The sequence below is a fragment of the Corvus hawaiiensis genome, chromosome 6 (genome assembly GCF_020740725.1).
Source record: "Corvus hawaiiensis isolate bCorHaw1 chromosome 6, bCorHaw1.pri.cur, whole genome shotgun sequence".
In the NCBI taxonomy this organism is placed as follows: Eukaryota; Metazoa; Chordata; class Aves; order Passeriformes; family Corvidae; genus Corvus; species Corvus hawaiiensis.
The window spans coordinates 45,913,556-45,941,034 of NC_063218.1; the positions used below are offsets into that span (position 1 = coordinate 45,913,556).

General features: G+C 48.9%; 1 protein-coding gene across 3 annotated transcripts; it reads right to left on the minus strand.

Moving 5' to 3' along the window:
- Nucleotides 1–13,874: 13,874 nt before the first annotated feature.
- On the minus strand, nt 13,875–26,558 carry RNH1 (ribonuclease/angiogenin inhibitor 1). 3 transcript variants are annotated; one of them, XM_048307916.1, is made up of 10 exons: nt 26,359–26,558; nt 22,777–22,882; nt 21,376–21,546; nt 19,368–19,538; nt 18,551–18,721; nt 17,595–17,765; nt 16,935–17,105; nt 15,829–15,999; nt 14,883–15,053; nt 13,875–14,667 (listed from the first exon to the last, which is right to left on the minus strand). In XM_048307916.1, exons 2-10 carry the CDS (start codon nt 22,860–22,862, stop codon nt 14,580–14,582), a joined length of 1,371 nt encoding a protein of 456 aa, XP_048163873.1. In that variant the 5' UTR covers nt 22,863–22,882; nt 26,359–26,558; the 3' UTR covers nt 13,875–14,579. The 3 variants fall into 3 exon arrangements, with proteins under 3 accessions (XP_048163873.1, XP_048163874.1, XP_048163875.1); XM_048307917.1 differs by lacking the exon at nt 26,359–26,558 and adding an exon at nt 24,538–24,606; XM_048307918.1 differs by lacking the exon at nt 26,359–26,558 and adding an exon at nt 24,122–24,301.
- Nucleotides 26,559–27,479: the final 921 nt, after the last annotated feature.

The window sequence follows — 27,479 nt, forward strand, 5'->3', positions numbered from 1 at the left end:
AGAGCCAGGGCTCCACTCCCTCCCTTGCCATGGGAAGCAGGTGCTTAGGGAGGAGGAGGGAGGGAAGGGTGGACATGGGAAGTTTGCCAGGCACCAAAGCAGCTGGGAGCTCCTGGGGAGGAGACACATGGCACGCGTGGGCAGATTAACAAGCTGAGCCGATCAAAGGCTGCTCAATCCTGCATCCATGTGCCCGGGCTGTCTGCCAGCACCTCCGAAATGATTTTTCCTGGCCAGCAGCTGAAGGAAGGTGCTGTTCAATGGGGCAAATCCATAACCATTTTGTTTCTACCAGCCAAGCTTTGTTTGAAGACTCTCCTGGCTGGGACCAAGTCTTGAATGCCAGAGCTCTCAAAGTATTCAGTGACACATCCTGTCTGCTTTCAGAGTTCCCTGAATGGCAGCATAGCACTGGAAACTGTGGCTTAGAGGACTTGCAACTAGATGCTGAACTGGTTTGATCCCAAAATTTGTCTCCAGAGATTAATCTCAGATTTGCCATAGTCTGAGGAGATCTGAGTGTAGAACAAAAGGGATCTGAGAACTTTGGTGTTCAGGTGTGCTTGAACTGGACACATTGCTTCAAGTCCACTTACATGGTGCTTTGCCAGGGCTACATAAACATTAAATAAAGAAGGTGCTGTCAGGCCTGTTTTTAACAGAAAAGCAAAGTGTGTGACACTTTTGTCCCTCAGGCAACTACAGGAGCTCAAAGTGAGAAATCCCCCTTCTTCAGCCCCTCCCTCCCAGCCATTTGTAGGGGAGAGCTTGTCTTCATTGCACTGCATGAAGTCTGTGGAGAGAAACCCTGGTGATGCTGAAACCTTCCGCTGGTCCCCAGCTGAACTTGCACTGGGCCCTCGGGGCCAGATCCCGGCTCTGTCACCAAAACTGCTGACAGCTCCAGCAAAGTAGCTGCGCACTGAGCTCATGCAAATCTGCTGGTACCTGCATGAGAGCCTGGCACTACAAAGCCAAGCCTGGAAAAGGAAGAACAAACCCTGGAAAACACAAGGAATAATCCCAGGTAATTAAGCCCTCTTGCTGAAGCCACCCAGACCAAACAGAAAAGTCTTCATGTCTCTATTCTGTGCTGCTTTCAGACAGTTCCCAGTCACTGTGTGTTTCCTGGGACTCTCCAGTGGATCACCAAAACGTTTTTTGCTACTTCAGTAGGGCATTCTGCTTTATAATCCCAAGAACATCATTGCCTGTAGTTACTACAGGTAGGCAGGAGAAGCTGTGTGAGGACTTGAGCCTGCAGTTCACTGTCAGAGCTATCCCCCAAAACAGTCAAACACGGCCAACAGCCAGGACAGGCACTTGTACAGGAATGAGCCTCCAATTCATGTTAATAGCTCCAAACCTAAAATTCCCAGAGGCTAATTATGGAAGCCTTGAGACTTTGAGGAGTAAAATTATCTTAATAGTTTAACTGTATAAACACACTGACTCATTATATTGAGGGTGGAATAACAGTCTCCTGAGCAGTGTGTTCACCTTTGAGCCAGAAGCTGGCTGCTTCTCCACACCTTTGCCTTGAGATAGGGAAATCTGCATGAGGAAGATAGGAAAGTTATGGCTCTGTGGTTTCATAGTACTTTGCTCCAGTGATATTTTTCTGGTGGTTTTTGCAGAGCTATTTACCCAACTATCTGTACCTCTTACATATTTATTTAAATACTTTTTATAGACACATAATAATATATATTAATATAGAAATACTATGTATTTAGTTATAAGCCTCTTTTTTCTTCCTCAACTCAGCATCACCTGGCTGCATCTAAAATCATACCTGTTGTCCATTCATGCTCATGTGAAGGCAGCACACCAACAGGCCTGGTGAACTTCAAGTGAAATTTAATATATTGTGTCTGGGAGAGAAAATTTGTCCACTGTAGAAGACCTGAGCAAGTGGTTGTCTTGGGGTGATTTATGATGATAATCTATTCAATGATCGTCCGCTTTATGCCCCAAATGGTTGTCGTATCTTTAAGGTGTGTGGCCGGGAGAGGGGGGAGCTTTGGGCTCTTTGGCGGGCTTTTCCGAAGCCTTACGTCCCAGGGTGCGGTGCAGTCTGGTTTTGCTTGCCTAGCTTGGTTTTGTCAACCCAGGCAAGAAATTCTTCCCTTCCCTGGCCTCGAAGAAGCTGCAGCAGCAATCCTTCAGCTATCTTTGAGGTGAACTGAACAGCTTGTTAGTCCGAGACCAGAGAAACGGGACCGGCGGGAGAGGGGCCGCTCCGTTCCGGCCCCAAACCTCGGGAAGCCGAGCCAGGGAGAGAAAGCAAACCAAGAGGCTCCAGCCCAGCTGCTTCCTCTGCCGTGGAGAGGAGGTCGACCGGCCAGAGAGTCACCGGGTTTTCATCTGTTACCCGAACTGCTGCGTGAAGCTCCTGTTTGAGCTCTTCTCCGAGCTCTTCTCCCTGAGGGAGACGCCGGCGCCATCTTGTACCGCGTGTCACATCATGAGTGGGTATTCTCCCCGGCATTTTGCAGTGTTGTTCCGGTGTGTGGAGGAGGTAAGGTCTGACAGTTTAATATCTAGCATTTATTTACTTTTCCCCCCTTGCCTTGATTGTTAATAAGCTGTTGGGTTGGGTTTTTTTTTCCACTTTCATCCATTAGTATTCATTTCCTATTGGTGGATTTGTTGGAACCTTTTTAGAGGAGACGACTCATTCCAGAGTGTCTTCTCCTAAATTTGTCTCTACACTCAGACAATGGTACATCCTCAAAGAGGCCAGAGAAAGCCTCTGCTCCAGAGTAGCAGCCAGGGTGACAGACATCAAGGAGTGCTGCTGCTGCTGCTGCTGTGTGGACAGCTTTGGAGACTGAAGCCTGGAAGGGCTGAAAATGGTCATGGATGAAAGGAGGAAGACCCCAAAGACAACCAAATTATGTTTGGCCTCTGCAGGAAGGAGCGGGCAGAGAATGACAAAAAGAGTTCTTCCTTTCTGTTTTCTCTTTGCAGCTCTACAATCCTATTTACCTGGAGAACTTCCACTGCCCAGAAGCCAACCTCCTGCAAGCAGCCCTGAGCTGTCACCCACTGCCATGGCCCTGCCCGGGCTTTGCACCTTGGAGAGCTGAACACTGGCCTCTGGGGACACTTCAGCCCAACTCCAGAGAGCTGGACACTGGCCTCTGGGGACACTTCAGCCCAACTCCAGAGAGCTGAACACTGGCCTCTGGGGACACTTCAGCCCAACTCCAGAGAGCTGGACACTGGCCTCTGGGGACACTTCAGCCCAACTCCAGAGAGCTGAACACTGGCCTCTGGGGACACTTCAGCCCAACTCCAGAGAGCTGGACACTGGCCTCTGGGGACACTTCAGCCCAACTCCAGAGAGCTGAACACTGGCCTCTGGGGACACTTCAGCCCAACTCCAGAGAGCTGGACACTGGCTTCTGGGGACACCCCATCCCAGCTCACACACCCCCTCCAGCCTGCAGTGCATCAAAGCCTTCCTCAGATCTTCCTCCTCTAAGCTTCCTCCTTCCTGCCTGCAGAGGACCAGGGAGCCAGGCCTGTGCTGCCACCCGAAGACATTCTGTAGGGCAAGCAAGCACGAGAGGAAATGTGCGAAGATGGGGATGGCTGCAGGGTCACCCATTTCAACTCAGCACCTCTCCCTCCCCTTTTCTACTGGCCTCCTTTGGCTTGCTTTCCACACCAACGTAAGCCTCTGTGACCTTACTTTTTTATTTTTGTGATACTCTATGCAAAACCATTCCACATATTTAACAGATTTCTTGAAAGGTGAAACCTTACATATCTTGAGACTAGGGCATAGTGGCAGGATTTTTAAGCAGTGCCACTAAGAAAAAATGCAAAACAAAGGAAAACTGTCGTTCCAACCCACACCTGCCTGCAGGCAAGTCAGAGGATGGTTCTTTTATGAGGGAATCTGCCACTTTGAAAGCCTGGGAAATCAGTCATAAGACAGACTGGGAGTATAGGAAATGATAAATGGGTCTCTCATATCACATCATGACAGTGAAACAGGTGAAAGGAAATTTTAAGCTGTGAAAATCTGTTTTTCTTTAATTTATTTTCCCCTGTGACATGCTGTGAGCATGCCCCAGAAATTCCCAAGGGCAGAAATACATTAAGATTCAGAGAAAGACTAAATAGATATGGACAGCAAGAATACCAGGATTCATTAGAATTAATGGCAGTAAAAATGTCATCAGGTATATTAAACTCCCTGCTTCAGGGTGCAGAAAACATTTGAGCCATTAGATCCAGCTGGAGTGGGGAGAAGAAGGGTGGGGAAGCAGATCCAGCTTTAGCCCTCCTTGAGGATCCATCCCAGGTTCCTGCAGCAGGAGGATGATGTGAGGTAGGCAGGTGCCTGATGTGTGTCACACCGGTGTTCCCTTGGACGTGGAGACAGGGTAGGGCCCCACAGCCACGGCCACCTTGGTGCTTCCGAGTTCTTGCCCTGCCAGTGCTGGGTGCTGGAAGCAGCTTCCTTCCCTGGAGAAGTTGCTTCTGCACAGAGGTCAGAGATGAGACACGACCCTTGTGCCTGCAGCACACGAGAGGTGCCCATGCTCAGTTTGGGGATGGCTGTACTGCCATGGAAAGCCTCTGACTGGTATCTCAGAGTAGAGAGGTGGGGGATGCATTCCCCTTACCAACCTGTTCTGGGCAAGCACAGTAGGGCTCACCCCAAGACAGTTTCACTCCAATAGCCCCAAAGTCTCTGTTTTCACTCTTTCTGTAACAAATTTGGAAGTCCTAAAAAGCCAAGCCTGGGAGGCTACTAGGAAAAAAAATAGTGATGGCTTTCTGAGGTGCCAGAGAGGATCTCAATATAAATTCAAGCTCCCAGCTACATTACTTTTTTGAGATTAGACAAATCAATCAACTTTCTAGTGTCTTTTTATCTTTAGTTGTGCATCCATATGGACTACAGCTGAACTCATTCAAGGGATGCTACCTGCCTTCAGGGCCTGTGTTCATGTGTTTCCATTCACAACCATAAGCTTTTGGGGAAATCAGGATTGGGCTCTTACGCTATCAAAGGGGCCCGTGTCAAGAAGTAAAATTCAGGTGCTTTCTTTCAGTGGTATCACCCAAAAAACCTCTTCTGCGAGGGTTCCACCCAGCTCATGACCTCGTGCTGTTGACCGTCACGCAGCATTAAGTCACCCTGTCCCCTTTCTCAGACCGCCTTGAACAGGCTGTGTGGAGGCCATGACCTCTCTGACCTTGCTGAGTCCTGCCCTTCCTCCATGCAAAGTTTGCCAGGGCTGTATGGAGGGCCAGGAGTGCTGGAATCCCCTTGCACAAGGGCACGTCCTCTGCCAGTTGCCCACACGTGCTCCATGGCAGCCTGGGGCTGTCACTGCCTGTGCTCACACATGGCTTCAGCTCTCAGTCCCCTCTTTGTGTCCCCCCTCCACAGCTGTTTCTCCAGCATGTGGCCATTTCCTGTGTCCGGCCTAAGCTCCCTGGGTTTCTGCTTGCTACCCCAGGAAAACTTAGTGGCCAAATCAAAGGGGCTTTGAAAGAATGTGCAGCTGAACACTTGTCAAGGAACATGATATCTGTAGCAACACGTGGGAGCTACCATTCAGGTTTAGACCCTCAAGCCATCTAGTCCAGCAGTGCTTATAGGAGCACCAATTGCTCCAAAATTGCCAGCAATTGCTGGCTGCTCCTGGGAGGAGCAAACGTGCCTAAGACCGGAAAAGGATTATGTGGCCCCAGGAAAGCCATCAATCCTTGGCTGGTTACACCTCTAGCTAACACCTGGAGAACTGTGCGCTTGTACCAACTGTGCAGTACCAGCTTGTCTTTATCCAGCTGGTGGTGCAACTCCAGATTTCTGGGTGACCCTCTTCCCTCTGCCTCCAGCTGACCTCCTGGGCACCATGGCATAATGTGGAAAGAGGTTCAGAGTACAAAGCCTTCAGTTTCATGCACTCTCTTACTGCCAGCCCCTGGTTTCTGCAGAACGTGTGCAGAGAATAGTTGGTTGAAAAATGAAACACAGATTTTGGGGAAATCAATTCCCCACACTACATCAATAATACAGAGCCCAAAAATAAAATGTCCAGGAAATTGGTAGGGCACCCATTAGAAAATGAAAGAGGTTTGGGGGTTCTGGGCTTTCTGACCCCTCTGGTTGCTGATGGCAATTGGGGTCTTGTTCATATTGCAAAGGGCCAGCCTCTCATCTGGCTGTACCGTGAGGCCTGGTGACTGCCCTACTCTGTTTCTCAGAGGGGTAAGAGAAGGAGACATCTCCAGAAGCCGTTACACATTTTTTCTCTGGGCAAGGCCCCCTTCTTTATGGCTACTGAGCTCACACCCTGTCTCACTTCCCATGTCAGGGTGCTTTTCTCCATCTTAGCATCCTGCAGAGAGCAAACTGGTCTGCAAAGACTGGTCTGCTGCAGTTCTTCACCACCCATCTTTGCCTTCCTGGACCACACACTGGAGTCTGGAGATGTGAGATGAGACCTCCCTCAGCAGCTGGACCCAGATGGGAATGCAGGAAGGAAGAAAGGATGGGCTGGTTCTGGTAGTAGGGCAGGAATCCTGAATTCATGCTGCTGAGGTCCTTGGTCCTGTTGAAGGAGGAGATGGGGCAGGAGCATGGCTCGTTCAGCTCAGTTTGTAACAACTCCACCTAAGGAAAATGAAGACAAGAGGAAAAGAGAGGTATGGATCTTTTATAGTTTGGTCATGTTGAACTTCTCTCCTGTTCCTACAGTGGTAGTAAGAAAACAAGGTATGTTTAGACCTGGTGCCTTTGCAGTAGAGCCAGGGGGCCCACAAGGGGTTGTGTGGTGCAGCCAGGACCCCTGGCAGGTTGCCTCCATGAGCATCTAGTCCTGGTTCAGGCAGTGGGAAGAAAGAGCTGGAAAGAGCAGGACCTTGCTTAGCAGCTGTGTGTTAGCTCAGGCTAATCAATGACTGAATTGCACAGCCCGGTCTGTGCTGCAAGAGGGAGAGCAAGCATAGGCTGCTTCTCTCACCCCTGGCCATGCAGGGCAGGCTCTTTCAGATTTTAATCCCCCTCTTGCCATGCTTTTTTTTCTGTCCTTGTCTCTTCTCTTAATCAGAGAGGAGCAGCTGCAGCCTTCTAATAGCTTCTAATAGTTCTTAGCAGCTGTCGGTGGTATTTTGGTGCTGCCTCCTCTCTCCTGTTGCTGAGCTGGCTATTTCCCCACTGCAGAGCTGCCTGCCCAAGCTTTCTCATCCCCGGTGAGCCATGGGCAGCTTCAGGAAGGTCACTGGGAACTTGAGGAATAAATTTTACTGGAAACCACAGCCAGTAACCAAGACACGGGCTGGAGTGGGAGAAGAATTGGATCCATTTGGTCATAGGGGATTAAGAAAGTATGGGAATGGTTTGCAATTACTTTTTTCAGTAAAAAAATTAAGAGATGGGTAAAGGAGAAGGAAGTAAGTTAAAACTATTGATCAGGTGAGAGGAGAGATTTTGCAACAGTGTGCCCAGGAACTCATCTGCCAGTGTTTTCACTTCTCTCAGTCTCGGACTTCAAAAGCTCTGAAGCTCCCCTTAATTCACAAGGAAACAAGCCAAGGTCCCTGTCCCACACTGTGATACCTCTCCACCGTGTTTTGCTTGCATCCCAAAGAGCTCATCTCCTCACTTCCCTGTTGTGCATCTCTGTGACTGGTCTAGTGGTGGCCCTGGTGCACACAGGGGAAGAGTTTCTGTTGGAGTGGAAGAGCAGTATTTTTATTACTAGGATATCAATGGAAGTGCAACATTGCATATGAAATATATTGTGTTTTGTTTTGTTCCATTCTGTTCTAGGTTATTCTATTCTACTTTGCATCTCCAGTATTTGTGGACTCTGTTGCACTTGTGGTGCACACCTGGGAAGAGCTTCTGCTGGAGTGAAAGAGGAATATTTTCTATTACTATGATATAAATGGAATGTAGGAAGGGTTTATGTTTGAGGGAAAGAGCAGGATTTGATATTACTGGGATAGAAATGGAAGTGCAGTGTTGTGTAGAAAATATATTGTCTTGGGTTCCTCTCTCTTTTGATAATGAATTCCAAAAAGGACTGTCATTTGGTTGTGCGCCAAATAACATGGAAACTATTAGGTTGTGATAAGGCAGTTTAGTGAAGCAAAAAAAGAGAAACAAAATTTTACTCGTACATAAGCTAAGGGAAACATTCATCTCTAATTCCCATCAGCAAGGATGTTCAGACACTTCCCAGGAAGCAGGGCTTTAGCATGTGAAGTGGTTGCTCTGGAAGGCAAACAGGGTAGGATAACAAATGCCCCCAATTCCTTCTCCCTCCCATAGCTTTTATATCTGAGTTGATGTCATATGGTATGGAATATCCCTTCGGTTGCTTTGGGTCAGCTGGCCTGGATGTGTCCCCTCCCAGGATCGTGCCCACTCCCAGCCCCTTGATGGGGGAAGGACTGTCACAGGGACAGCGCTGCTTGGCAGTAGCCAAAATGTTGGTGTGTTACCAACACTCTCCCAGCTCCCATAGCCTCTTTCATTTTCTGGTAACTCGTTATATGGTGGTGCTTCTTGGGCACAAGTCACCTTCTCAGGCACTGCTCCAAAATCTCTGCCTTCTGGCCAGCCCATAATCTCTTCTAGGATTCCTAGGAAATAAGGTTTTCCCATTCGGGCTCGTTGTGTAATCAGTGCTACCCACTTACTCCATCTAGCGTTGGTTGTGTGATGTGTTGAGGGGATGTTTCCTTGGAACATCCAGTGTAGGACAGGCAGTTGTGCCAAGAGGAGATGCTTCTGTCCCAGCAACTTCTGAGGTGGCTTGAACTCCCTCATAGGCTGTTAATATCTCTTTTTCAGCTGGAGTATAGTGGGCTTCTGGTCCTCGATAACTCTAGCTCCAAAACTCTAATGGTTGACCTCGGGTTTCTCCTGAGGTTGTTTGCCAGAGACTCCAGGCGAGCCCCTGATCCCCAGCTGCAGTGTAGGGTGTATTTAGCACATCTCCATCTCTGCAGCAGACACTCTCATTCCAAACAAACTCATTAACTCCCTGTCATTCACCAGAGAGAAATCACTCAGCAAGGTGGGAGCCAGTATTGGTGAAGCCAGGTCAGAACAGGGCATACGTGGGGAAGGAACAAGGTGGAGAGGTGCTGCTTCATTAACTCCACCAAAACTCTGGAGGGCTGGTGTTTTGGGTGCCTGCTAGGAAAATCCAGCTGTCAGAGTCACAATGAGAGCTGCTCCATACCTGCTCCCTTGCAGGTCCTGGGAGAGGCTCAGCAGGCCATGAAGGAAAAGGCTGAGCTCTGAGGGGCTTGCAGGAGGGCAATTCTAGCCCCTTGCTGGACTTAGTGACACCAATCCACATTGACTTGTGAAGTCCTTCCAGGTCTGCAAGCCCTTCATGGGCACGGCATAAATGAACGGGCCAAGAGTATGTGCTTTCCACCTGCTTTTGCTATGCAGTTGTTTTAACTCTACTTTCCCTATCCAAAGCAGTAGGATTGATTTTTTTTTTTTTTTTTGGACAAACATGTCCTGTAGCAGCTTGATGCCAGCAGTGAGTACTCTTTAATCTTTGCACACACTTGTGGAGCAAGATCCATAGTCTCAGATGTGCCAAAGCCATCCCATACCCTTTCAGTTCTGCCAGGCCTAAAATCCAGGAACCTAGAAAGGCTTGAAACACTTAGCAGCAATGAGCCATCTGAAAAGCAGGAGTGGTTCTCTCTTTCAGAAGCTGGTGCTAAATTACGTGGAGATTACAGGGCCAAGAACTCTGGAGGGAAGTGAGAAAGGATGTAGAACACCATCCTCCAGTGCTTTCCTTCCTCCCTCATCTGGTTTTCACTCCTCATCCCACCTGGGCTTCAATGAACCTTCCCTGAGATTTCTCGGATTGGTCCCATTTTCTGTCTCCAGCCTTGGAAGCTCTGCTTGCTTTCTCTCAAGTGATCCAAATCCAGCCAGATTTCCTCCCCAGAGCATTCATTAGGTGACTCTAACCCACGTTGGTGGGATTACAGCTATCTTTGATCCTGCTGTAGTTAGGAGACAGGGCTGCATGCTCTGTATTTCTCTAATTTAGATTTGCTTTGCATCCTGTGGCACAGAGCAGGAAATGGATCCCGTGGGAGCCTGATGGGTAGAAAGCAACAACTTCCCACTGGAGTCAGGGATGAACAAAAGAGTCTTCTTTTCCCTCTTTGTGGGAAGTGCCACAGAGCAAGCTCTTTGGTGCTTTATATTCTGATTATCTCTGAGTGCAGCCTCATGCCTTGGTTTGCAGTTACGGCACATGAGAGATGAGTGACACCTCCAACCCAGCCATGAGGAGCTGGTTCAGCTGAGCTGCACCCAGAAGTCACGGAGGCAGGCAGCATTTCCCAGACAATCCCAATATGGCCTGCAGAGCACTTCTGTACCCAGGAGCAAAGAGGTGCTTTAATCATCTGCCAAGCGTAACTGGGGTCTGAACTAAGTGTTTCTGTGAAGGGTAGATGAGGCAGAAGCAACACAGAGGGGATGTAAAGAAGCTGGCGTGGGCAGTGCTGGGTCTGTGCGCTGTCCCGATGGCACCGGGCTGTTCCTGGGATGTGATAATCACTAGTGAAGCAGGAAACAGGGAGCAGCAGAGGAGGATTTGCATGAGCTGCATGTAGGGTGCCAGTGCAAGTGACAGCTGTGCTGCGACTTTATTTCCCTCTGGATATTACGGGCTGCTATGTGCCAGCGTGAGGGCAGCATGGCCTGGCTTAGGACTTTTCCTGAGTGTTTGCTTTGGAACATCTTCAAGGGCTTGAGAAAGTGCCAACAATTCACCTCTCCACTGCATACCTGCCTCTAATTGCAAACCAGATAGGCTCTGACATGATATTGGCCAATTAAAGTTTCCATCCCCCCCAGCCACATGGTCCTGCAACCTACGTGCCACCGATTTGCCCTCTAGCTTGGAAAGGCTTATCATCTGTGCAGTCATCTGACCCAGCACAGTTTCTTCCTCCTGCTGGGGGCTGCTTTTCCTCTCGTGGTGGATGCAGCTGGCTTTAGCTGAGAGAGGCAAGACTAACCTCACATATTCATCAGGATGCCAATTTGCAAGTCCTTGCCAGGGTGGAAGTGCACTGAACTGGCTGGCATTTATGGTGTGACTGTCAGAGGAGTGGGCATCACTCAGTAAGGAGGGGGCTGTGATGCTGTGCTCCAGGAGGAGAAATGTCCATGGTTCATTTGCAGCTGTGAGGAGGGGAATGGGTAAAGTAGATGAAAATTCTTCTTCCCTTATGGGGAGAGAGATTTTCCTCCTTAGTGGTTTGTTTGGGTTTTTTTCCCCCTGTTTTTTCCCCTTTAGTAAAAGAGATGAAATGAAAAGGAGGTGTGGTGGAGGAAGAGGCAACTGATTAAATTGGCACACAGAAAGGAGGAGATATATTGGAAATGGTAATTTAAAATCACAATGATCTGTGCAAAAGGGGAATTCAGGCAATAAGTCCCTTTTAGACTGTTTTAGTAGAGGTTTGGGAGTGACTCAGATGGCAAGCACTGTTTTCAAAGCAGGGTGCTGTGTATGGTTAACTCTTCAAACACAGTGGGCTTGATTTCCCCTTTCAGATTCAGCTGGAGCCCTGAAATTGCTGGTAGCATCACTATTATTTGAAGTTGGTGCCTGGAGCCTTGTTGTGCTGGAACTCCTTTCCAAAAAGCCCAGCCACCAAGAGAGCAGTCAGTGATGCCAGGGGAGCCATGACTTGATATTCCAAAGCAAGTAGGAGGTTTGGTTGGGGTATAAACTGTTTGTGAGGACAGTAATATTTGTTTAACTGCTTCTGGCAGTGTTAACTGGCACGCTGTGACCTCCCAGCTCAAGATTATCTGCTGTGATGAATAAAAAATTAGATTTATTGTAGAATCTGAAACTACTAGGAAAAACCTGAAGTTTTACTACACCCTAAACCACTGTCGCTGTTACTGAGGTCCAAAATTCAGACCTGTTTTCTCTGAATTTCAATCTCTGGGGCATGTCTTTTAAGGTTCTAATATTTGCTTAAAGTGAAAGTCATACTGGTATTTCTTAGTCTTCTATTTTGGCTGCATAATTTTGTCCTTAAGTTTCTTTATATGAGGTGAAACTCAGCCCTTGCTGGTAGAAAGTCAGTACTTGCAAACCACTGTTTGCAAGGGAGTCCAAGCATTTGCCCTGAGAACCAGGATGTGACTGCAGTGTCCCAGAAACTGCTGAGTGCTCCAGCTGTGGTCTTGGTATGAGTAAGGCTTTGCCTGCCAGCCTACTACCTAGTCCACATGAAAGGTTTGTGACTCAGTTCCTGACTACTTTAGCTTAAAATGGCACCTACCCACACATCTAAAATACAGAAGCAAATTCCTGTGTCTTTCAGCTCTCCCAAGGTCACAGCTGTGACAAGGTTTGTCAGGGAAGTGAGTTGGACCAACTAAGAGATGAATAAAAACAAATGCGCTTTTAGGAATAGAAATCCTTGCTTGAGTCTTGTTTATGAGTACAAGTGTCTCTTGCTACAGGGGCTTGCTCCTGGATCCTGGGATTTATACCTACTTTTTAGAGCTAAGCACAGGACTTCACATTGTCCTAAAGCACAGCACAGGCTCTGAGTGCACAGATTCATGCCCATCCGGGGGGAACTGTAGAGCTCTGCCAGGCTGGCCTGGCATGAGATGCCCTGAGCTCATGAGGTGGCAAAATATGGCTCTTGTGGTTTTCCTTGCTGTGGCTGGCAGCTGGACATGTGGCATTTGCTGAGAGACTTTTCCAAATCCTGTCTGCGTTCTTGGAGGAAATGCAAAGCCACTCCGGGTCAAAGGCAGGCGTGGGCTTCACCCCAGGTGGGAGCAGGCTGTCCCAGGCTGAACGCCCCCTGTGGGGCCGTGCTGGAAGACCCTTCCCAATGCTCATCTGCCTGCGGGGGAGGAAGAGGCGGCGTTTTCCAGGCATTGCAGCTGCAGTGCGACAGCAGAGTGCCCCCCCTCGGGCAGCCAGGACAGGGAAAATCCACTTCTGATACTATTTGCTGTGTCTTTTTAGAGGGCTGTTTTTACACTCCCCCAGATGCCTAATTTTTCTGGCTCTCCCTACACATCTCTTTACCCTCTGGAGCCCTGTCTTCTCCCCCAGCCTGAAATTAATCCAGGCACACCAAGTCCAGGAGAGACCGTGAACTGAAAAGCCTGTTTATGAGCCCCTTAGAATGGGTAAGTTTTTATTGATGGAGAAGACCAAAGCAAAAAGGAGTGGGTTTTTAGCATTTTGGGCAGCTATGAGAGACATGCCTTTAGGAAAAAACCAAATCCTATCCTTCACACCTGCCTGAAGATACAACTAAGCTGTTTCTCATGTACCATTTTAGGTTTGCGAAGGCTACTGTAGAAACTGCTTAGTTCAAAGAGAAGCCAGTTGTGGCCTCTACGGGATCAATGTGAGCAGCAGAAAGCAAAGCCTGGAGGACACCTTTACCTTGGGTGTCCACACAGAATTTGCCAGTGAAGGAAACACCAAGTGACCACTACAGGACACGTTGGGGAATGGGATTTTTTTTGGCATTCATCCTGCAAGGCCAGCCAAGGGCAATGTCAGGCTTGCCTTCTGTGTTGCCTTCTGCCTTCTATCTTTTTAAAGATATATTCATTCTTTTGTGGTTTAGGTGTGCAGCAGCTGCATTTTCTGTTGGAACAAAGGTTTATTACAACTCTGAGCATGAAATCCCAGTGTCCCCTGAAAACTGAAATGTCTTCTAGGCTTGTTCTTTACCTAAGGCCTTGACTAACATCTTTTCCTGGCATGTTTCAGCTAGGGACTTACCAAAAACAAACAAGTAAAACAAGGTGTTAGTAGTATTGCAGCTCACAAGTAACTAGATTGGTCTTAAAGGAGAAATATACAGATATATTTTATTTTTATAAGTAGAAAAATTAAGTATAAAGTTCCTGTAGAAACACTCTTTGCCAGATCAAACATATCAATCATGTACTCATTTCCCATACTAGCAGAAATGCACACAGCATCTTTTGTTTGTAGGAAAATCACTTTTCAAAAAGCATGAATTTTGACATTACATAGCTGAACAGCTGCTCATTTCTTTTTTCTCTAGTGCCTTGGCCACCACTGCTTTTCCAAGAACTCTTTTAGGGAAAGACAGGGGAGAGCACAATTTTAGATTAAAAACATTTAGGTTTTTTTGAGAGCCTTCCCCAGAGACCTATTGAAAGCACCACCCAGTAACAATGCAGTGGGTAGTTCTCTTGCCTTGGGAAAGGAGCTCTCTTTAAAGCCCAACTAATTTGTTAGAAGGGATTATAGGATTAAAGAGCTCCTAAAGGCTAGAGACCCACTTCTACAGGACAGTAATTGTTTATTTCAAGGATAGTGATGCTGTAGCTTTCATGAATCTCAGAGTTAGTACATCCAGAGATGCTGAGAAGGTCAATCAGCTCCCCAGACACCCACTCAGGGAATCCACAAATGGTTTTGGTACAAGAAAATTCCCTATTAAGTTAATTAGTTTTACGTATCAAAGTTCAGATTAAGAAGAGGACATTGCTTTGACATTGTTCTGCAGGCAGTCACCACTCATGAAATGATCTTCACTCCAGGCTTGGACTCTTCCAAGGCTCTCAGTTCATCCTCCACTTCAGAACTCCACAAAATGTCGTACAAACTACACCAGAACAAAAAGGCAAGCAAGATTTAGTGAGCATCCTCCTGTTAAGGGAAGAGAAAGATGCACAACTGGCCAGTATGGGCAGGTCATTTACCAGGAAGGGCCCCATCTAGGTCTGAGAGCAGCCAGAAACATGCTTTATGACCCAAGACCCCTTACTCCCTCACCAGCACCAGCCTCCCACCCCTGCCAGAGCTACCATCATCTCTCACATTAACTGTTGCACGTTGCAGCTGGGCTTCCTCAAGGCTTCACAGATCTTCCTGATGCCTTCGTCATCCAGAGGGTTGTAGCTCAGGTCCAGCTCGGTGAGGCACTGCTTGGTGGCCATGACGGTGGCAAGGGTGGCACAGCAGCCTAATGTCACGTCACAGTTACCCAGCCTGCAGGGAGAGGAGGGAGAGGCCGGCGCAGTGAGCCCTGGGGCCAGGAAACACTGCCCACACCCGGGCAGCAGGCATGGACATCCCCAGCAAGGACCAGAGATCCCTGCAAAGGTGGCATCTCTGAGACATCAGCAGGGGCTAGCCCATGGTCTTGCCACAGAGACAGCTGCCCTTGTAGTGACTGCTGAACACCTCAAAGGCCTCCCTAAAGGTTAATAGTGTGCAGCTATGGGGGTAGAAGGAACATTGAAGTTATTCCCAATTTCACCATCATGCATCATCTTCTCTTTGGTTTAAACTGATCATAAATCAGCTCTAAGCTTTATTATTATACTTGAGACTTGCAACCATCTCTCTAAAGAGGGAAACTGAGGCCTCTCAGTTGATGACCAAGTAGCTTCAAGTGGTCAAAAGACATACATTTCTGGGACAGACTTACAAGTCTTACTAATGTCTCCCATGACCCATCTGCTTCACTCACTCACTGTGAATTTAGGTATGAGAGCACAACTCTGGCTTCTGCCCAACGGCACGGAGAGAACAAGCACAGGGCGTTGAGCATCACACAGCCCAGAGCTGGGCCCAACTGGGAAGGAAACAGGCTCATGGGGAAGGCAAATCCCACCCCAGGGCTGGAGGTGATGCTCCAGCTGGCTGCCTGCTCCTTCTGGTGAGGCTGGACCAGCACTTGTGCTGGCAGCCATAGGGACCATGGAAGTTAAAGGCAAAGGATGAATTCAGACAGAAGATGACTTCTGAGAGTGCACCTTACCATAGGGACTGGATGTTGCAGTTGGGGTGCATCAGCCCTTCACACAGGAGTTCCACACCTGCATCTCCCAGCTTGTTCTCGCCTATGTGCAGTACTTTCAGGTGCTTGTTGGTGGTGAGAGCAGAGCTGACAGCCTTGCAGCAAGCAGCAGTGAGCCCACACTCCCTAACCCTGCAAAGCAAAAGTGACGTGAGATCTAGGTGGGACATCTGGAGACTATAAGGCACTGTTCACTCTTTACATTTGTTTAACAGGAGCCCAGACAGTGGAACAGAGGAACCAGAGCTTTCCTGCAATCACTGTACTCCTCTCAATGCCTGTCTGCTCAGTCCTTTCTAGGCAGCACCTCTCCCATTCTGTATGTGGGATGTCTGTTGTGGAGTGTGCACCTAGGAAAGGCACCTGCCCAAAAAGCAGAGGAACTAAGAAGTTGTTCTGCTCCAACAGTCACTGTTGGCTCCACTGTGCACTCCTGAGGCACCTCACTGACTTCCAGGCCACCAGGGCAGGGGAAGAACCGAGCTGGGGGCAGGAGATGAATCTGCAATGTAGGAAAATTCAAGTTCTAAGTGAAAGAACAAATTTCCTCTCCCAGACACCAGACCATCCCAGCCTAAAAGGTAACACAGTCAAAAGCACAGGATGCTGAGAAATGTTTGTGTCACTAGAGCTTTCTTTTGTCTCATCAGTGAGAGAGCTTAGCTCCAGTGGAGCACCTGAAATATCTGATCACGGCATTCATTTTGCTATTCCATCAGGCCTTTCAAACTTCAAAAGTCCCTTAACTGCCATTTGTTGCACACTAAAACAATTAATTAGAAGCTCTGCAAGTGATGCTTGATCTCCTTTTGCTTATAACAGGCTAACTGTGATGGGGCAGATCTTCAAAGTGTCTACAAGTTTAGAAATACAAATCCTTTTGAAGTCTTCAAATCTAGAAAAACCCTTTTTAAGTCTGTAAATCCTTTCAGTAACAACCAGCAGGAGTTGCTTATGGAACCACTGCAACTCAGGATCTATTTGGGTGGGCATTAGTTCACTTACATCTTTCTTCAGTGAGGCCTCCAAAGAAGGCAGTGGGTATGTGAAACTTGACAGCAGCTCACCATAGCTCCTGAAGTTTACATGTGGGATCCTTGAGCGCCTGACACAGCATTTCCATCCCTGAGTCTCTCAGGTTATTGTCTATCAGACTGATCTCTGTGAGGGTCTCCTTTGTACTGATGAGTCTGGAGAGATCTTTACAGCTAGCACTTGTGAGATCACAGTCCCATAACCTGCAGGGAAGAACAAAATGTTATTTTATTTTCTTCCAAGAATGACTGAGATTAGAAAACAGAGTTTTAGTATTCTGAATTTCTGGTTACATTATCTCATTTTCTTGCATCCTTTCATACATCATACCACACAGCTTCCTCCTTTCCTTACTTTCCACTGCTGCACCAAAAGCTCTGCTTGTAACACACAAAAAAAGAAACAGAAATATGCAATTCTAGTAGACAGATAACTCAAGTGGAAGCCAAGACAATGCCATCACAAACTTCCTTTCGCCCTCTACCCAGAATTTGATCCAAGCAATTTCAACGTGGCCCTACTCGTTCATGGTGTCCCCACCCAGTTTTGGGAATTAGTTGATTTGCAGCTGGGACACTTTTTTGACCGTAGAGGGTAACTGAGAAACTTTCCACTTAAGAGCAAACCAGCAGCACAACCTAAACAGCTCAGGGGCTGAAGAAGGGATTTAAGAAACCTCTGCCCACCCTTACCACAGCTTCTGGATTTTGCAGCTAGGATGCATCAGTCCCTGGCACAGCAGAGCCAGACCGGAGTCCCCAATCTTGTTGTCCCCCACAGAAAGATCCATCAGAGATGACTTGCTCCTGAGAACAGCACTAATCTCCAGACAGCTATCGCTGGTTATGCCACAGTTTTCCAGGCTGCAGGAAAAAGCACAGTTGGAGTTGCTGCTCCAGACCCACTGTGTTAGATACACCCCAACACCCCAGTTCAGACTGAGAAGGGTCTATGGGCTGGCTCCTTGCTGCAAACCAGTGCAGCTCAGCCAGGCACTGCTACATCCTGCAAGGCTCAGAGAGGACACAGGTGTCTGAGATGGGGTCTGGGTGAGGCAACACACTGGTCCTGCATTTCATGAGGCTGCAGGACACTTGGACCCAGCCATTCATATGCATTAATGCAAGAATCATTCTTGTCAAACTTCCCCTTTATATCAGTTATCCTTTTTAAGAGGAACTTTTGGCAGTACCACACAATGACTCCCTGCTGAGCCAACACCTACTGAACCACAGGGGCAAGATAAAAAGAATCGTGCTTCTCCTGTAAAGCCCTTCACGGGCTTTACCCCAAAGATGATGCCAAACCCAGCACCTTTGTTTTGTAGCAAAAAAGGGCCTTGAATAAGTATACTCAACTGGATGGTAATTCCAGTTTAAGAACTAGAGCCACTGAGGGCAATTGTTCCTCTGCTCTGAGACATGGGTGAGCAGTCTCCCTTAGTAAGTGGTGGTTTAACCTGGAGTGCCAAAAACTCCAAAACTGAAATCCCCAGACATCTGTGTGCAGTTTCCAGTTACATAAATCTGAGCCAGCAAAAAATGTGGCCTACATTTCAAGCATTGCTGACAACAATTTTTCCTGTCCTATGGATAGTATGACTAGCAGCAGCACTAGTTGCCATGAGAGATGACCAGCTCTTCCTTACTGTAGTAGCTCTAGGTTGCAGCTTGCCTCCACCAGGCCCCGGCACAGCTGCTTTACAGCTGTATCTCCCAGCGTGTTGTTGCTCAGGCTGAGCTCCTTCAGGGTGGGCTTGCTTTGCAGAGCAGCATTGAGAGCTTCCACAATATCAGCTGTGAGTTCACAATACTCCAGCCTGCAAGAAGAAAAGAAGACCAGGCAAAAAGACAACTTTCCTCACACATTCTGCTACCACAAGAATCAGCTGGGCCTGGTGTGTGTTAGCCAGGGCAGAAAACAAGCCAATGTGAGTTGAGACCAGGCAACACATAAAACCGGAGATAACTGTAAGAGTTTTTAACAGCATCTCTCTGCTCATTTCAGGAAGCATTAAATCTTAAACTAGATCCCAAGGGACCCTAGCAAGACTCATTTTTACACTAGGCCTCCATTAAACCAGTGCACAGGCAGCCTTGGAGCACAGGGCTTGGCTCTGCGCTGCAACACTATCATGAACGTCACCTCCAGGCCTGCCTGGGAGGAGCTGAGGGCTGCAAATACACCCTGGTCCTGCTCAGCCATGACACAAGGACCAAGGGCAGCAGAATCTGATGTTTCCTGGGCATCTCAGAGGTCCTGCATTTACAGCCACCACTGTCAGGAGGGCTAAACAAACATACACCCAACTATTCCAAACCCACAAGACCCACCAGCATGAATAAGCATGACAATTTCAAGTAAAACAAGAACAAATCCACACTTGGCAACAAAACTCCTGCTTGTGTCAAGGGAAAGGCAAGCATGGCCTGTCTGATAACCAAAAGAGCACAGTGACTACTTACTGCAGCTTCTGCAGCTTACAGCTGGGGTTCATCATCCCTTGGCACAGCACCTTCACTCCAGCAGTTCCCAGTCTGTTATCCCCTACATGCAGCTCTGTCAGGGACGGCTGGGCACTGAGGACAGAGCGCAGGGTCTCACAGCTGGCACTAGTCAGATTGCAGTTTTGCAGCCTGCAGGAGAGAAGCAACAGGGGTGAGGGAAATGCACTCCTAGAATTACAGAGGCTCTTCTCAGAGAGGTTTATCTGCCATGGCTGGAGCTTGGAAAGGACACCACGGCTCTGACAGCGCATAACCCCTCTAGGCTAGTTAATGTTATTTTACAGGTGTGCCAATATATTTTATCAGTTGGTATTATACCTGTGACACAAACAATAGCTCCCATGCTTCCTTCAGTGTAATTGCTCATACAGCACCTCCAGCAGGGTAAGGATCCATCCTACAAGAAGTAGCCCACAACTGCTTTATAGAAGTGGTTTAAATATCAGGAAGCTGACCCCAGAGATAAAGCAAAGGCATCTTAGGATTTCTTGCCCCCACTAGAAACATGATCCAGAGTAGGCAGAAGTTAAAATCTCATCCAACCACAGATATAATTTACAAGTTTAATGGTAGAGTACAAGAAGGATCTATGAAGTTGATCCTTCAGCATTCAGGCTTGGAGAAGTAGCATAGGAACTGTGCTTGTATTGCTATGGGGTGTTTATAGAGTTAGCGTGCAAGACTGGTGGCAATGGAGAGGTGTTGTGCAGGGAGGTTTGAATTGGATTTGGTTGCTCTTTTATTTCCTAAGGCACCTTACCAGAACCTCAAAAATGGACAATTACATTTCTACAGAACTGAAAATGCCTAATCCAGACTGTTCCTTGAGCATCTGGAGAAGTCTGAAGCCTAGGGCAAACTCTCCGAAATACTACTCAAGTCTTCCAGTACACAGTACCAGTTATTTCTTGAAGGCCCATCAGAGAGTTGCAGTTTAATCAGCTTCATAGTCAACTTTCTTTCTATTTGTCTGAGTCCTCATTGCAGGGGGCACAGGGACTTTAATATCTGATCTAAAAGGCAAATGATTTTTACAAGGTAGTGTCCTGAAGATCCCAGATTCCCCTCAGGAGCTGCAGGACTCCTGTACCCTGCAGAAGAGATGTTGGACAGAGAAGGCATCTCTTTGAGGCCTTCTGAGGAGCAGGGGCAGCAGCTACAGGCTCTGACTAAAGCTCTTACACCAGGCTTGCTGAGGGAAGCCCACTAATGCTATAATGTAGTGGGGTGCCTCTATAAAATGCCTCTCAGAGCCAGAAAACTCTCCACTTTGCTGCACTCCAGTGATTGCCAAATGACGATGGATCCTGGGCTGTCACCCCCACTCTGCAAGGCTCAACCTCAAAGGCATCCAGTGTGAGTCTTTCACTGAATCTGAGGGGAGTTTTCCACAGGTGAGCACCTTGTACATGCTCCTTTAGTTTTGTGTCCTTGAGGGTGGGAATATGCTACAGCAAATGGACCGTGAATGGTGCTGTCCTAGATTATTAAACTCTTTAGATACGTAAGTTAGGCCTGTGAGTTACTGTTGCATTATAGTAAATTCTATATGAACCTTTGTTAAATTGTTTAACCCAAGCTATTAATTAAGTGCTCTTAAGTTTAAGTGCTGTTAAAACTTTCAGGCCTGAGTATTGGTCCAGTCCAGGACTCAGTTTAGGATTCTAAACCTTGGGACTCAAAAGGAGTGTCTTCTTTATTCACCCTTTCCTATCCTGACCCTTCCGCCCTCTCCCAGCCTCCCTGTAGATAATTTTTGGGTTGACATTGGATATTGACTTTAGGTTTTTGTTTGCTTTTTCTCTCTGTGCTTTAACCATCTAGTAAGTAGTAGAATGAACCTTATCAACGAACTGTTGTGCTTTCACTTTTATATTAAACCTGTCTTTGCCAGTGATTCTTTAAGAGACCTTAAAACACTCATTTGTGACAGCATGATAGAGCAAGACAGTCAGTGGGGCTTTACCATAACTTCTGTAGGCTACAGCTTGGCGTCAGCAACCCTTTACACAGGTACTCAACACCTGCATCTCCCAGCTCATTGTTGTTCAGCTTCAGCTCTGTGAGGGATGGATTTGTGTTGATGATGGAAGAGAGATCCTCGCAGTTACTGCTGGAGAGATTGCAGTCATCCAACCTGAAAGATAAGGAGAGAAGCAGTCCTCAGAGTCGCTCTGCTCTCCCTGGCTGGAGTACTGCTTGTGAAAGCAGAGTGGGCAATGTTCCTGCAGTTCCTGGGATGCCTCCATCAGTATGTGCAGGACCTGCTGGGTGTTGATTGTGGCCCAAACCAAGGTGTGCTCTGGGCTGCACCACAGGATGGGCTGGATGGCAGCTCCACAAGCCTTGCTCCTCCTCTGTGCTGCACAGAAGAGGGCACAAGTCATCCCACTACAGCTGGAGGAAGCACCTTCCTTTAAACAGTGACAGTGACAAACCACCTGCCAGCTTACAGGCTGTCAGACTGGTTCTGCACTGAGAACAGCCACACTGGGTCCGAAGCCAGCCCCAGAGGCACTCATCAGCAGGTTGGTCTCTTGCAGGTGAGTCATGCTGGTTTGCACCATCTCCCTCCAGCAGGAATCTCAGCACACAAACCCTGAGTTTGCAGTTCAGCAGTGGCTTCTCCCCCTGGGCATTAGCCAGGCCCATGAAGCTTTGCCTGTAAAAGGGTCCTTTGCAAAACAAAAGGAAGTTGCCCTCACCAGGTCCAGTGCCCTCGAGGCATTGCTGGCACTATGCGGGCCCATTCTCTCCAGCCCCAGCAGGATGATGCCATCTCGGGAAGTGTGAATTCCCAACCAGCAGAGGGGAAAGACTGCAGAAGCAACTCTTCTGGGCCCTGTCCTACACCTTACACCCCAGGAGATGGTTCCCTCCCATTGTCTGCTCAACAAACAAGGCTGGTACTTCTGAAGGTCAAGTGAAGAATTAAAAGCTGATGGCACATGGCTTGTACCTGACTTTCAAAGCCAAAATCACTTGACAGCATCAAGCCTGCAACCCAAAGAGTGTGCAACCTAATAAGCACAGAGATATGTCTTCCCTCTCTCTTGAGAGAAAGGCAGAATAATCAAAATGGTGGTCAAATATTTAAATCACATTTACCTAGCTGACCCCTATGGCATGCCAAGAAACAGGGCAACATTACTTCATACCAAAGGATATTTATCTGTACTTGAAAAAACTTTGCAAGAGGGAGGGAGTTTATCCCCCCTTTAAATTCATTTTCTGGATAAAAACGGGTAGAATCATTCCTGTTGCTGTGCAATTTCTAAGTCCCAGGTCAAACAGTTCTGAAGATGAAAAGCACAGGAGAGAAATGCAAGTTTTTACTTAAAAGAGATGATACATAACCAGTTACTACCTGATGGTTTTGCAGGATTTCATTGTGGTCAGAAGCTCAGTCCATCTAGATGGGCTTATCTCTTCACACTGGATGTCAAGCTCCATTTTGATAGTTGAGATAAGACCTGAAAATTAAAACAAAACAAAACCACTTTTTTTTTTTAATTGACTGAGAAGCAACAGTGTTCTTCAATCCCCCCAGCTCTCAGCCATAAGTCATACTGTGCAAAGGGGACAGATTCTATTTTTCCAAAACCAGTCTCCTGCAAACACCAGTATAAGGCCAGGAGAGTTGGAATGGTTTTGTCTGGGACTTGGGAAGGCCTTCCTCTGAGAGGAAAAAAGCACAGGAATCCTGAAGAGATATGGCAACAGCCTGTTATCTGAAGGCTGCTTGTGTGAGAATAAGATGTTCCCCTTCCCCCTTCAAGGGAGCTTAAGCAAAAGGAGCTTTATAGGGGCACTGGTGCTACTCGCTCACTATTGCACTGCTGAGCCACACGGACACCAAGTCCCACAAGCGTGGCACACCTGACCCGCTGTGGAACCTCAAGCTATACTTAAAATTGGGATATTTTTGAGAGAATTTGGGTGAATGAGGAACATGAGCATGAGAACTGCCTGGGCTGAAATTAAAAATCCTGCTGGACATGTGTCTGTATGTGAGAAGTGGAACTTGCATGGATGGGAGAAGTGTTCCTCCACAATTCGATACCCATGGTTTGAAAGGTCGCTCTGGTCGGGCAAATCCAAGTACAGAGAAGCTGGTAAGCAGATTTAGATTCTTTTTTTTGTTCTGCAATCAAACTGCATTTCTGAAGTGATGTAAACACAGCGCTTTGCAGAACGGCTCCAGATAAACGTGCACATAAACATGCCAAGGCCAGTAGCTGTGCTCTAGGTTTAGTCTACAAGGGATGGGGTTAAAGGCAGCGCTGCAGTAGGTGACAAAACGCAGCCTTGGTCTTCTGGTTTGGCCAGCATGACTCAGACTACGGGGCGTTTGTGAAAGAAATAATCCCTGAGCTATCCCATCGGAATGTGAGCTGCAGTCAGCCACAGCCTTCCCTCATGCCAGTCCCCTCCCGCCGCCGTAACATCGCGGGGATCCCAAACCCGCTTTTCAGAGGCCAGCTCGGTACCACGCTCCCGTCAGGTCGCACCCACAACAAACCCGGGACCCACGTGGGGAGGGGCCACGCCCGAGCGCGGGGCGGCGCTCGGGAACCGCGGCGGGACCGGCACACGGCGCCAGCGGGATCGTGAGCTCACGGACGTGCTCGGCCTCTGCCCTTCCCTTCCCAACGCGAGCGCTGCCGGGAATCCCGGCCCACGGCCTACGTGGGATGGCCCCACAGCCCCACCTGTCGCGGGGTGACAGGGATCGGAGCCAGCGGCGACAGGCGAGAGGACAGTCGCAGCCGGACCGTCACAGCCCTCCCCGCGTCACTCAGGCCCTTTCCCGTTTTACCTTCCCCGGATCGAGAAAGGGTTTTCCCCCCAGCCCCGAGTTCTGCACCCTCCTGCGAGCCGAGGGAGGATCCCGTTCGGGGTCCCGGGCAGCGGCCCGGTCCTGCCCCGGGGCACAGCCGCCACCGCTGTCGCCCTTGCCCGGTCCCCCCCGCCCCGGTGCTCACAGCCCCGCCGCCTCCCGCGCCGCCTCCCGCACCGCCTCCCGCACCGCCTCCCGCACCGCAGGCAGCGCTTCTCCCTCCCAGGCTTCCTCCCTTCCCTGCTCCCTCCGCCCCGGCCCAGCCCGACCCGGCTCCCCAGCTCCTACCGCCGCCCCGCCACCGCGCAGCTGCCGCCGGCTTCGGCCCGGCTCCGCCTCGTATCGCGGCGGGGAGGGGCAGGATCTGTCCCTCCTCCCTTTTTTCCCTTTATTCTCCCTTTTTCTCTTTCTCTCTCCCTTTTTCTTTCTCCTTTCCGTCCGTTTTCCCCCCTCTCCCTTTTTTCCTGCTCTGACACTTAACGCCCTTTCTCCTCTCTTTCGCAATTCTTGTCTTTCCCTTTCTTAATTTTTTCCTGACTTGTCCCTGCTTCCCTCTCCCCCTCTTTTCCGACCTTCTTTCACCCCTTCCCCGTCTTTCTTTCCCCTCCACTCTTCTTTATCTGTTTCTTTCATATCTCCTTCCTTCCTTTTTTCCTGTTTTCCTCACTTCCTTTTTTCTTTTTCCCCTTTCACTTTCTACTTTCCTCTTTCATGTGCTTCTTCCTTCCCTCTTCCCTTTTTTCCTCGTCTTTTTCCCCATTTTTTCCTTCCTTCCTTCCTTCCTTCCTTCCTTCCTTCCTTCCTTCCTTCCTTCCTTCCTTCCGTCCCTCTTTTCTTTCCTTTTCCCCCTTCTCCCTTCTTTCACCATTTCCTCTTTTGTTATTTTTCACCTGTTTGACCTCCGTTTTTCTGCTGTCCCTCCTCTTAGCCTATGTCTTCCCTCTTTTTCATCTTCTCACCAACTTCTCCATTTTCATCCTCTTTTCCTCCCTTTCCTTTTATTCGTATCTCCTGTTGCCCTTTTTTTTCCATCCACCCATATCTCTCTGCTCTTCCCCCCTGAGAAGGAGCACTGGGATACACAGCAAACAAGACAGAAGAAGGAGAAATCCCTATAATGAGGGGATGCACAAAGGGTGGGAGTATCAAACATAAAATGAGGTAGTGTCCCAACCAGTTGGGAGGGCAACCTCTGCTGTGTGCCGGGACCTGGAGCAAGATGGGAACGCATGCACGTCACCCAGGGCAGAAGCACCATGGCAAGGTCTCGGCCAGGGGATACAGGACTTCCCCAGGGTGCTCGGAACTAGGAACTGTTTGAGGTGGAAGCAACAAAAATATCCTCAGTGGTGTCCCTGACTTCCAGCTTTCAGAGAGCTGTGCACGGGGGCCAGCTTGGAGGGCCTGGGATGTCCCTGCTCCCCATCCCTGTCACCAGTCCTATCCAGGACGAATCTTCTCTCATATCTGTGTCCCTCAGTAGCACAACACGTTGAGCAGAGCTGCACCTCGCTGGCACAAAGGCCTCTCTCTGAGCTGTTTGGAACGAAGCTGTGACAGCAGTGGAGGATGGGCGCCTCGGGCTTGTGCTGCTGCCAGGCCTGTTGCCCTCCCGGGCTCTGCCACTGCCCCCACCCGACCCCAGTGACCAGTGGCTGCACCGCACATCCGTCCCGAGGCGGGGCGAGGGTGGCGGCGCTTGGTCAGGGCTGGAAGGCATTCGTCACCCCTTGGCTCGCTTCCTCCTCCGCCTGCCGGCTACTCCCTGTCTCCCTCTCTATTGTTTCCCGGTAGTTTTAGTCCCAGTAAAAGCTCATTCAGATTTTCACAAGACAGAACAAAGAAAGGTTTTGAAGTGCCGAAAGGCACTAAGCAACATCCCGACTTGCCTCCCTTCCTCCCTCCACCCCCAAAATCTCAGCATCTCCCCCAGTTTTTTCTTCCTACAAACATCCTCTTTCCATAACCCTGGCTCACACAACACTTCAACTAAGCACAACCAGCTGTTCCCTACAAAGCACGGCTTTAAAATGGTTCCGTGCTCCTCCCCGGAAAGCAGGAGGGAAAGTTTCGGGAGTTTCAGAGCCTTGTTTTGCCGCTGATACGTACCTTGCTGTTGTCGGTGCTGTGCGGGGAGCGAGGGGGGCAGCGCTGGCGCCTTCCTGCTGCCGTTACCACGCAACCTCTGCTGTCGTACACATGGTGCCTGCTAGAGGGAGGGAAGCAGTTTTGGGCTCTGACGGCTTTTTTCCTCCCGTGGCAGCCCTTCAGGGCCTTGCGGAGCAAGAACTGTGCACACGATTGTGTCTGGCTTGTGACGAAGCAAATGTCTTAAAAAGCCCCTGATGATGACAGAGGCAGCTTTAACTTCTCACTCTGGATCATGTGGCCACTTGCCGTGGTTTAGCCCAGAGCAAGGGAGTAGTTGCCACTGAAGGATCCAGCCGAAAATTAGGCCACCGCAGTGTAAAGTGTGGATAAAGATGGTAGAGTCTGCATAGTTTCTCCATTCTCCAGGCAAGCCCTGTCCTGCCGGGCCTAGGAGTGATGATGAATGAACACACTCCTACCTACCTCTCACCTCACCTGGGGGTTATGCATCCCACCTCCCAGCAGAGGCTAGGGCACAGGCAGCCCCCTGCTTCTGCACGAGCTGAATGCTCACACTGCCTGGAAGGGTCCCTTGGGCACAGCCCTGGTTGTGTCTCCCTAAAACTGCCCCTCAGCAGCAAGCATGGACCCCACTCCCACGCCTTCTCCTCCCAAATTCCCACTAGCTCTTCTCCTCCTCAAGGAAAACCCTGCCATCACTCAAGCTGCATCACACAGTAGTTTTGGGTTGAAGAAACCTGCTTTCTTCCCCCATTCTCAATGGTGTGAAGATGAATTAATGTTTCAATAGCCTGCAAATGATCCAGAAGCAGAAGACCAGATCTACTTTTCCCTCCTGTGGCTGCAGATGCTGACAGAGATGGTGGCAGAATGAGAGAAACAGAGCCTTTGTTCAGCCATGGGAGAAACACTAGAGGTTTTCCCCCCAGCTGCTTTTGTTGTCCTTCTTCTGGAGGAGATGGGAACCAATCACCAAGAGAGCTCATTGAGCTAAAACCCACCTTCCTCAGTGCCCAGAAGAGAATTGAAAGCCAGAGAGTGCACTTCTTCCGCATTGCCTCTCAGGAAAACAGGGTCATTCACATAGAGTTTGCTAGAACAGTCCTTGTGCTTCTGGG